General features: G+C 37.4%; 1 protein-coding gene across 1 annotated transcript; it reads left to right on the top strand.

The window, feature by feature from the left end:
* The first annotated feature begins 1,286 nt into the window (after positions 1-1,286).
* On the top strand, positions 1,287-2,326 carry LOC149240049 (calcium uniporter protein 3, mitochondrial-like). Its single transcript, XM_089367240.1, has 2 exons — positions 1,287-1,641; positions 1,771-2,326. The coding sequence occupies exons 1-2, from the start codon at positions 1,537-1,539 to the stop codon at positions 1,954-1,956; spliced, it is 291 nt and encodes a 96-aa protein (XP_089223366.1). The 5' UTR covers positions 1,287-1,536; the 3' UTR covers positions 1,957-2,326.
* Positions 2,327-11,657: the final 9,331 nt, after the last annotated feature.

The following is an 11,657-nucleotide window of genomic DNA, read 5'->3' as shown; positions in this document are numbered from 1 at the left end:
GACTCTTATTTTTAGTAAAAAAAATATTAATACCACCTCCACTTCCTCCAAAGAAATAGGCGAACCAATGTGATGGTAATCCTCAAGGCTTCACATATTAAGTCATGATGCATCCCATGCTCCTGTGGAACTTCATATATTGGTGAAACAAGTCGTTCTATTAATCAAAGGATTAAGGAACACGTTGTCGATATTAAGCATGGAAGGACTCATTCTTTGGCCTTAGCAGAGCATGCTGAGAAAACCAAGCATCAGATATGCATTGAAGAGGCTAAGGCCATTGCAAATATTTCTCAATTTCATCAACATAAATTTAGGGAAGCCATTGAAATTGAGAGGAGGCTTAGTAATATTAATAGAGACGGCGGTTGGAAAATGGTTGTTGGATTCCAACTCTTTCCTCTTAGTCCCTTCCCTTTCTTGTCTATTTTCCTCTTTTCAGTTTCTCTCCCCCTGAGGTTGGTTTATTTGTCTCTTTTTTCATTTTTCTTTTTTTACAAGAGCAAAAGAAATAAAAAATAATTAAAATTAAAATAAATTAATTCATTTATTTATTTATCTATTTATTTATTTTTTTAATTAATTAATAAAATTACATTTATATCTACTATCTATGAAACAAAAAATAGTCAACTACAATCTATGAAAAAAAAAATTAGAATACATTCAAATTTAATTCATAATTATTCAATTTTTTTTTAAAACAAATTTCATTTATACCAAGATAATTAATTTATAACTAAATAGTATATCTATTTAATATTATTTGACTTAAATACTTTAATATTATTTATTTAACTTAATTATTGTTTCATTTGGATAATAATTTTTTTGACTTATAAGAGTTTTGTTGGTTATTTTTTATAATGGAGTAGTCTAACAAAGTGAAAGAATTGTCCCGGCCTGGAGTATGCCGTAAAACTGCTTCTGCTTGGCTAAGAGCTTGTCTTCCTCGGACGTAAGGAAACAGGTTAACGGCCCAAGACCCAAAGGCATCTGGCAGGAGTGAGAGCCTGCTCCCGATTACGGACCACCAGCAGGGTTATACCAGGTGGCGTGGTTTTCCTATTTAACAGTGATGAGTCAAACCCAGCATTCGCGGATAGCAGCCAGAGATGGCTGTCCTCACTGTTGGTTTTGACACCTGAGTTGATAGGTTTTACCACCTTCGAAAAAAAAAAAGTGAAAGAATTGTCCGATTTCCGTTGTTGCCTGGAAAAACGTCCGCTCCAGCCGCGGGCAATTCCTCCACCCTCCCTGAGCTCCGCCCAGCTCTGCCACCCTCTGCATTAAAGTCGACGTCTGACAGGAATCGATGGAGGCAGGATTTGGAGAATCTCACCGACAGGATTTGCAGAATCTGAATAAAGCTTCCAAAGAGCACCCGCTTCTGGAGGTCACGCGACCCTCGAAAAGCTCGATATCGCCGGAGGAAAGGAGAAGGCTGCTGAGGTTCCTGCAGATCGATTCACTCAGAAAATCACTACGCCAGATCCCCATGCCTGCATTTCCTGCAAAGAGTTATTACAGATTTGTATGGACTCCGCGAGACAGGAGGGTGTCAAAGAAATTTCCAAATCGCTTGATGAATCGGGGGAGATTCTTATAATCGGCGATCGCGTCTACCTTCGGCTCGAGCAGGTATGGGATTTGATCTTTTAACCTCTGAAGTTTCTGGTTTTTCAAGATTTTTTTATTTTGTTAGGGTTTCAAAGTGTTTTTTTTTGTTCTTGTTCTTGTTCTAAGATTCTCTTTCTTTTCCTTTTGTAGGTAGCAAGGGTTGTTGAGGCCGTCATGCCTCTGATAGATGATCGTCGCAGGGAAGAGCTACAAGAGATGGAAAATCAAAAGGCCGACATAGACCTGAAGGCCAAGAAATTAGTTCACAGAGAGCTGCAGTGCGGGTTTGGGTCTCTGAGCCTCCAGACTGCCGCTTTAATGCGGTTCACCTTCTAGGATCTGTCGTGGGATGTGATGGAACCCATATGCTTCTACCTGACCTCGATCTATTTCTTAGCAGATCTATTTCTCAGCAGGCTATGCGTTTTTCCTCCGGCCATCGATCGATCCCACCTTCAAGGGCTTCTTCCAAGCTCGCTTCAAGACCAAGCAGAAGCGACTGATGAAGCAGAGGAATTTCAACATGGAATGATATAGAGAGCTTCGCACGATAGCCAGGCGCCGTTTGATGCAGTTCGCATGTGGCGGCCTCTTAGATGCTATTTAGGTCGACGCCATTCAATTCTTAGCTGTCATATAAATTTTGGGAACTTGAACGTTCGGTGTTATTGCAGGAAACTAGGCAATGAAATCCTAAATTTTATTAGTAATGTTTGATGGAAATTGAGTAGCTTTTAAATCTGAATTAGAGGCTTATCCTTTTGTTTGGTTTGTTTTGAAATGCTGATATCACGGGAACTGGAAAAAGGAAATTCAGTTATTATGGAAACTCAACCAACTACAGTCCCTGCAGCCTGAAATGTAGGGACAAATAAAGCCAAAGCCAAGCCAGAAATGCAGGGGACTAATAAAGCCAAAGCCAAGCCAGCCTGGAGTTGTTTGTAGGAAAGATGAAATAAAGCCACAGCCAAGCTAGAAATGCAGGGACTAATAAAGCCAAGGCCAAGCCAAAGCCGAGCCATAAATGCAGGGGACTAATAAAGCCAAAGCCAAGCCAAAGCCAAGCCAGTCTGTTGTTTGTAGAAAAATTTAATATTCATCTTATTGTAGCCTATAATGCAGGGACCAATAATGCCAAGTCAATTTGAAATTCTTTATTGGAAAATTTAATATAAATATCATTGTTAGTGAATCTGTCATGTTTTATGTTTAGTTATTTTAGGAAAATTTTAAAATTAATATTATTGTGAGTGGTTGTCATATTTTATAAATAAACTTTTTTCATTAAGATATTGATTAATCAAGTGTAAGATTTTGAGGTGATCCAGGTGAAAATAATTATTATGATATTATTTTTGAATTTTATTTTTTGAAATAAACATTTAGTTAGGATTTTATGTAATTTTCATAGTAGTATTTTTGTAGGTATATTGTTTTTACATTGAGATTGATTTGGTATGAAATTTTATTATAATTTAGTTGATAAATTAGAGGTAGGAATAACTAATATTAGTTGTTATTGGTTGATTCATCACAATTTTTTAAAGGAAACCATCCTATTTAGAATTATCTTATTGGTGGTTAGATATCTCTAGGTCTTGACTCATTAATTTTTTTGCCTAGGTTGGATGAAGATGAGCTTTATGTAAAGTAAAAATAATTTTAACACATAGTCCAACTTCAACTAAAATTTAACCTAATTGAAAAAAAAAATCACTTTAAAAATTATATTTTTATATTATACTTATTTTTTTAATATGTAATTTTAATGTTAAAAGAGTAATATTTTTTATGACTTTAATGTTATATTTTGTGATTTTGTTATACATATATATATATATATATAGAAGGTGAATAGGTTGTTAATAATATGAGAAATTGAATGTTAAAGCTCATGCTTGTCTATCTGGAAATTACTCAATTATCATTTTTATTGAGAATATTGGTAGCTATTGATCTTGCTACATCAACTTCATATAAAAGCTAATGCTTGTCTACCTCAAAATTACCTCAAGCTTAATACCCAACTGTTTAGCTAGAATGTGGGAACTATTTCATTGTTGACTTTTGGGGTGTATTTTTTTCTTTAAATAAACTATTTCATGCTTGTATACCTCAAGCATGAACATGAGTAACAATAATAGTCTCTTAATAATATGATAATATGAGAGACTGAGTGTATGTTAATAATATGAGACACCCTTGGGTATAAAGAATGTAGGAACTATTTCATTGTTGACTTTTGGGGTGTATTTTTTTTTCTTTAAATAAACTATTTCATGCTTGTATACCTCAAGCATGAACATGAGTAACAATAATAGTCTCTTAATAATATGATAATATGAGAGACCGAGTGTATATTAATAATATGAGAGGCCCTTGGGTATAAGGGTGCATCTATATCTGGTCCCGAGTTGCACAAGTGAAATACATCAAGCCATTGCATCTAATGGACTGGTTCCGTCAGCAGCATGAATCAAGACATAACATATCTAATATCTGGAAAGCGGTTATCGGCTCACTACCACTTCTGCGTGAAGGAATTACATGGCGCATCAAGGAAGGTAATGCTGTTCGAATTGGTTTGGACCCATGGGTTGGCTGTGGCAATGCCCATAGATTATCTGCAGGCCTTTTAAGATACCTACACAGCAGAGGAGTAACACACATCAAGCACATCGGCGACAACGACAATTCTTCCTTTCTTCAGCAGGCATGGGTATCAGCACGAGCTTTGGAGATACCAGTTCAGTGGCATCACGAATGGTAGGATTACATGGACGCCCTTACCCAGGCACATATCAGACTCACAGAAAGACCGGATGAGATAATCTGGGCCTTTGCAAAACACGGAGTATACACTCGAGACATGGTTATATAAGGCTCATGGAATCCTTCAAGCCACAGGACATCCTCCCAACCTGGAAAATGCTCTGGAAGCTCAAGGCAGCACCTCGTACACGCTTATTGATGTGGAACATTCTCTTCGACAAGATCCCTACCGGGACCAATCTAATGAAGAGATCATTTTATGGTCCCTTCTGGTGCCACTTGTGCCGCAAGGAAGAAGAAAGTACAGAGCATCTCTTTTTAAATTGCAATACAGCTAAGGAATTTTGGCAATCCATCATCACTCACTATCCAAACTTAAAAAACTGGCAAGGGCACAATCTCATGGATGCTTGGAACATTTGGTGTCAAAATCACTCAGGAAAATTCATTAATATGCCACTGCTTGTATGCTGGGCATTATGGATTGCGCGTAACCAGGCCATCTTCAATTTAAAGACCCCCCATTGGCTTGTCATTTTACACCACACGATCGTCGATTTTGATTTGCTACCCGAAGTGGAAACCAATGCCCCCCCCCCCCCCTCGCACCATCAGACCTGAAATCATAGACAAATCTAAGCCCTGGGCATATTTTGATGGCTCTGCTCAGGAAGCAGGCTGTGGGGGTGGCGCCATCCTTTACCTCAATGAATCGCACTGCTACAAGATCCAAATCAACCTAGGCAGAGGCACCAATAACTTTGCTGAACTGTGCACAACAAAACATATTATTCACTGTGCATTATAAAAACAGTGCAGACACTTGCAACTTTATGGAGATTCTAAAATTGTTTGCAACTAGCTGAATGATGCATCACATTGCTATGCATTTTCATTGAGGCATATTTTAGATGAAGCTAAAAGATTGATTACATATTTTGAATCATTTGTCTGTCGACACATCTACAGGGAACAAAACTCAGATGCAGATCAACTATCCAAAGAGGCAGCGCACAGACAAGGAAATGACTGGTTGATCCAGGAGGAGATAGACGGAAAATTCTACTAGCATTATCATAGACCTTTTGATGATCCTATAGAAAATGGGCTATAAGGCCCACATATAAACAAGCTCTGTTTTTTTGTATTATCATGTATATATATCCACTGTTCGGACATGAGTAACAACTCTTTTTTTGGTAACGTACAGTTTTTTGTTGCTCTCTGCGTAGAGCAGGACTTAGTTTTTGATCATCTATTAGTTACAACTAGTACAGACTTTGTGGACTCCCTGCGTGGAGACATTACAGACAATCCTTAAGATCTATAGATTGTGAACTCGTCAGGCTCCTTAGCCTCCATATGAATATGCATTTGGCATCTACAAAATGTAATTTCTTTATATTAATAGAAATTACGACTTTTTCCCATGGGAAAAAAAAGGTGCATCTATAAGGGAAAAAGTTCATATGCAGATGAAGAAAGCATTTTGTTTATCAATGTGTATTAAGTCAAAGCTTCAATTAACAACAATAAAATATGCTACATTAGATATTCTTAAAACAAGGTTTGGAATTCTATCAAGCTAAAGAAAACACAAATATATGTTAAAATGGTCTTTTGAAGATGAAACAAGTCAAAATAGAAAGCTCATAATGTCCATTTAATAACTAACCAACTCCAAAAATAACCCCCTATCCCTTAACCCCACAACACTAGATATAAAGTGTAAAAATGGGCTGCCCTAATACCATATAGTCGTACCCTTCATAATATATACTTGTACCCTTCACTGTAACTAATTGTCTATTCGTTGTAACTATTTGTCTATGGACTAAATTCCAAATCAACATATAACAGAGAAAGATGCCACCACACTCATCTAATTCAGTCTATATTGTAGTGAGACTAGATGACTTGGTACAACGATTTATTTGAGAAGAGAATGTCTTTCTCCAAAACACTTAACCTCTTTGTTGGGAATGAGATTTCCTGGTCCAATAATTGGGCCTCTCAAAATGTTTCTCAATTACATAAGCATTTTATAATTGAATGTGCTTTTGATTTTTGAGTTTTATAGCTATTAATTAATATGATATTATAACTTCTATTCTTAACTAAATAACTAAATATGAATAATAAGGACAACTTGTTACAAGTCATTTTTATCTCTGTATGTTTGAAATATTCGAATCTTCATACAAGTTGTAGCTGATAAGGACTTCAAGGTTAAATCCTTCAATCAAACCCACATAATTGCTCACCCACATATCAAAGCAATAATTCCCGTGAAAAAAATAATATGCAAAGCCACCATAAAAATTACACTCCAAACTCACTAATTTATGATTCAGATGTAGCTGATCAAGGACTTTAAGGGTAAAATTTCTCAATCAAACCCATATAATTTCTCACCCACATATCAAAGCAATAATGCTCGTGAAAAGATAATATGCAAAGCCACCATAAAAATTACATTCCAAATACACTAATTTATGATTCATCGAATCAGATACAAACTTCCTTACTTCAGAGGCACATACAAACACTTGAATCGTGACCATAATATCAATAGAAGTTCTGCCAACAAGGTTATTAAATGCCTCTTTTTGGAAAGTTTAAAGAAAAAATAGTTTCAATTCATATGAATTACAATATCCCAAACATAATCTTATATGGAATGGGCTTGACGGCTAAGAGCTCCCTTCACTTGTCTTGAGTAGATTTTCAACCTGCGTCACTAATAGCAAGAATGCAGAAAGCAAGAGGTGCAGATCTTACAAGATGACACGGCTAAAACTAAACAAAGCCACATAATGACTTCTAAACAATAGAAAGAAGGAACGATTTCTTCGAGTGAAAATATTGTCCCATCAGTTGGATCATGTGCATATTCAAAAGGTCATGGTGGTTGAGGTTCTCCATCCTCAACAGACTCTGCAGGTGTTTGGGATATTGACGAATTCCCAGATGGCGCTAATCATGCATTATAGTCAAAACAAACGCTTATGGTTCTGATGACTTGGTGTCCCTCAGTAAAACAAAACAAACCCTGAAGGCATTAATTTAATGGGCACATATCTACAGCTAAGAATTGAATGGCGTCAGCCTAAATAGCATCTAAGAGGCTGCCACATGTGGATTGCATCAAATGGGGCCCCGACTATCGTGTGAAGCTCTCTATATCGTTCCAGGTCAAAATTCCTCTGCTTCATCAATCACTTATGCTTGGTCTTGGAGCGAGCTTGGAAGAAGCCCTCAAAGGTGGGATCGGTCGATGTTCGGAGGAAAAACGCATAGCCTGCTAAGAAATAGATCGAGGTTAGGTAGAAGCATATGGGTTCCATCACATCCCACGATAGATCTCAGAAGGTGAACCGCATTAAAGCGGCAGTCTTAGGCTTAGAAACCCAAACCCGCACTGCAGCTCTCTGAACTAATTTCTTGGCTTTCGGCCTTTTGCTTTTCCATCTCTTGTAGCTCTTCCCTGCGACGATCATATATCAGAGGCACGACGGCCTCAACAGCCCTTGCTACCTACAAAAAGAAAAGAAAGCAAATCTTAGAACAAGAACAAGAACAAAAGAAAAACACTTTGAAACCCTAACAAAATCAAAAAATCTTGAAAAACCAGAAACTTCAGAGGTTCAAAGATCAAATCCCATACCTGCTCAGGCCGAAGGTAGACGCGATCACCGACTATAAGAATCTCCCCCGTTTCATCAAGCGATTTGGAAATTTCTTTGGCACCCTCTTGTCCTGCGGAGTCCATACAAATCTGTAATAACTCTTTGTCGGAAATGCAGGCATGGGGGATTTGGCGTAGTGATTTTCTGAGTGAATCGATCTACAGGAACCTCAGCAACCTTCTCATTTCCTCTGGCGATATCGAGCTTTCCGAGGGTCGCGTTACCTCCAGAAGCGGGTGCTCTTTGGCAGCGTTATTCAGATTCTGCAAATCCTGCCTCCACTGATTCCTGTCAGACGTCGACTTTAATGCGGAGGGTGGCGGAGCTGGGTGGAGCTCGCGAAGGGTGGAGGAATTGCCGGCAGCCGGAGCCGGACGTTTTTCCAGGCGGCAACAGAAACCGACCAATTCCTCCGCCTTGTTAGACTACTCCTTTTATAATTATAAATAAGCTTAGGACATAAACATATTTCATTTATACCAAGATAATTAATTTATAACTAAATAATATATCTATTTAATATTATTTGACTCGATTATCTTAATATTATTTCTTTTACATTTAATTCATTTGACTTAATTATTATTTTATTTGAATAGATTTTTTTTTTTTTACTTATAAGGGTCATGTTGGTTATTTATAATTATATACTATATTTGATTTATTATTTTACTATTAATTATTAGGTAAATAATAATAATTTGTCCCATTTTCTATCCAGTAAAAAATAGTCGTTTTTAAGCTATTTCCCCTATAGTTGTTAAAAAATATTTGTTTTTTAGTTGTTTCCCCTATAGGTGTTACATGGTCCTGACTCACTATTTAACTTGGAGCTATGATCTGATTGTTCATCTTGTCCTGACTCCCTATTGAACTTGGAGCTTGTCCTCATGATGAACCACACTGGTCAATTCGAAACAGGTCGGCCTAATTCTACCAATGTGATTTCTTCCGCAAATGTCTTCAAATAATATTATTTTCATTTAAAATTTATTTTGATCTTGTATTTCGGCATTACTCATATTGAAATATTTTTAGTCAAGGTTTTGAGCCATCAAAGTGTGGCTCATTTTCAGGACAGAGATGACTAGATACGTTGACCAAAATCATTTTCACCACATAGATGACTAGATACGTTGACCAAAAATATTTCAAGTGAGTATTCAGGAAACCCAAGATCAACATTTATCTTTTTACAATAGCCTCCAATCTCAAATTAAAATTTATTTTAAATTTGTCCATAGGGCATAGAATAGAAGGTGATGGGGTGTACAATTAAGGCATTCCATGATGTAAAGGTAATAGAGGGTGATGGGTTGTACAATTAAGGTATTCCATGATATAAAGGTTGTTAGTTCAAAAGATCTTGGGCAAAATCTACCCATATTAAGAGCTAGTTTAAGCTTACATGAACCTCCATAACAATTTCTCAAATGAAAGGTTTTTTTTTTTTTTTTTTTTGCTTCAGGATAGAAAAAGCATGATTGTATTTATATAAGATATATAAAAGAGCCAAAATGTACATTCACTTGAACATAGTATATGTCCCGAAAGATCTGGATCAACACAAAAAAGAGCCATATTTCAGAAATGGCGAGATCGAGCCAGTAAAACCCACGGAGCTAGAGTTGAAACACCAGCATCATGATGAAACCAGATCAAGAAAAGGCCAAAACAAAACAAAATCTGGACTATTAACCCGCAACATGCTTCCGATGAGAACATAGGATACAAGTTTGAGTAGAAACCTTCGGAGCAGAAACAAGAACCATGGAAACAGCATCATATATAAAAAAGAAAAACAGACATGGGGAAATATGAACCAGAAGAGAAAACCCGAGAGAATCTGACGATCTGCAATAGAGAACTAGAAGTCAGGAGGATAGAATTCCTGTATGGGAAAGATTTTTCCTCCAGAGGAAACCTGTAGATGCCAAAACCCCGGAGCCGCTTGGAGACCCTTTTTAGATAATGCGTCTGCCTTTTGATTTTGATCCCTGTTGATGTGATGAACTGAGCCACCTGTTAAAGAGTTCCAATAAAATCTGATCCTGTCTAGCCACCCCACTAGATGAGGCCTGGAAATGGAATTTTTTCCAGAGACATAATCCACCAAAACTTTTGAGTCTCCAAAGATTGAAACATCCTGAAGATTTAAAAAAAGACAGAAACTCAAAAGACCTGCGAGAGCCATCGCCTCAGCCAACATATTTGTGCCCCTCCCCCCATTCCAATGTATGGAAAAATGACTGTCTTCTTTTGCTAAAATATGAAATCCACAGCCACATAAACCATTCTGCTCAGCTCCATCGAAATACGCCCTTGGCAGAGAAGAGTGTTCCTGTGAGAGTTCTTTACTAACCTGCTTCTTTTGCTTGGGAGAGTATTGCGGGATTGCATCATAGAGAGCAATAATATTGAAATAGATTTCCAAAAAAGGGGCCCTTTTGGCATTGAAAATATAATTGTTTCGCCACTTCCAGATGCACCAGATAGTAATGATAAAAATTGATCTCCATGATTCTTTTTGCTTACTGCACCATAGAAACGCTTCATTTATTGAAGCATGAGACATATGCTGGATTCCAAAGCATTTCTCCAAGAAAAACCATAATTGTTGAGATCCCTTGCAATTTAGAAATAAGTGAAAGTTATCTTCCTTTGCCGATCTGCAAATGGGGCAAATACCAGGACCCTGCCATCCTCGCTTTTTTAAATTCTCCCACGATAGATTCTTGTTGTGGAAGGACAGCCATGAAAAGAAAACCATTTTGGATGGACACCCAGATTTCCAGTAAATGCAAGGGAAAGAGATAATGCATGAGGACTGATTAAGACTAATCAAACTCTGATAAATGTCTTTTACCCGAATGGAACTCATCCCTTTCGAGTTTCTCCATATAAGACAATCATGCTCCGTCGAGCGAAATATGCCACAATTTCTGAGATAAGTCCTGATATGGTCCCATTTCAGAGCGATATCAGCCGACATTTTCAAACTTTCCGCATCACACTAGATAGGGATTGGACCCTGCCATCTTGAGATCAAACTGTCCCAAAAGAAAATACCTTTCCTGTGAAGAAATGTCAGCAATGATTCAGGAACACTGATCTCCTCTAAGCCACTCAGAAAAATATCTTTCCCTATAAGAATATTTTTTCCAGATTGAAAACGCCATATTAAATTCTTCAGGAACAATCTTTCGATTTTGCGGAGGCTTAACCATATTGATGATCCGTAAGAGGATCCTATCCTTCCTTTCCTGAACCAAAAAGATATGTTCTTTCTGCCCATATACTTTTCCTGAACTGTGTTGCTCCAAAGCCCTTCCTCATAAATCCCCCTCCACATAGTCTTGCATAAAAGGGCCTTTCCGAAAGTCCTCAAATCTAATAGACCCCATCCACCCATGCTTTTTGGCAAAGAAATATAGGATAGTTTCGAGAGATGATATTTCCTTTTTCCCACCTGACCTCCCCAGATAAAATTTGCAGTAAGCTTGTTCATTGATTGAATTATGCTCGCGGGGAGGAAAAACAGATGAGCCCAGTAAACTGCCAACTGATTTAAAACAG

This window comes from Pinus tabuliformis, chromosome 8 (genome assembly GCF_031772625.1).
Source record: "Pinus tabuliformis cultivar Carrire ecotype Pingquan chromosome 8, CPIR1, whole genome shotgun sequence".
In the NCBI taxonomy this organism is placed as follows: Eukaryota; Viridiplantae; Streptophyta; class Pinopsida; order Pinales; family Pinaceae; genus Pinus; species Pinus tabuliformis.
The sequence above is the reverse complement of the archived record's forward strand: the minus strand, read 5'-3'. Positions and strand labels throughout refer to the sequence as shown.

Excerpts from the sequence above, each read along its gene's own strand:
- LOC149240049 (XM_089367240.1), top strand. The coding sequence starts at position 1,537 with ATGGACTCCGCGAGACAGGAGGGTGTCAAAGAAATTTCCAAATCGCTT. Across the intron at positions 1,642-1,770 it reads TCTACCTTCGGCTCGAGCAG|GTAGCAAGGGTTGTTGAGGC; the intron begins GTATGGGATTTG and ends TTCCTTTTGTAG.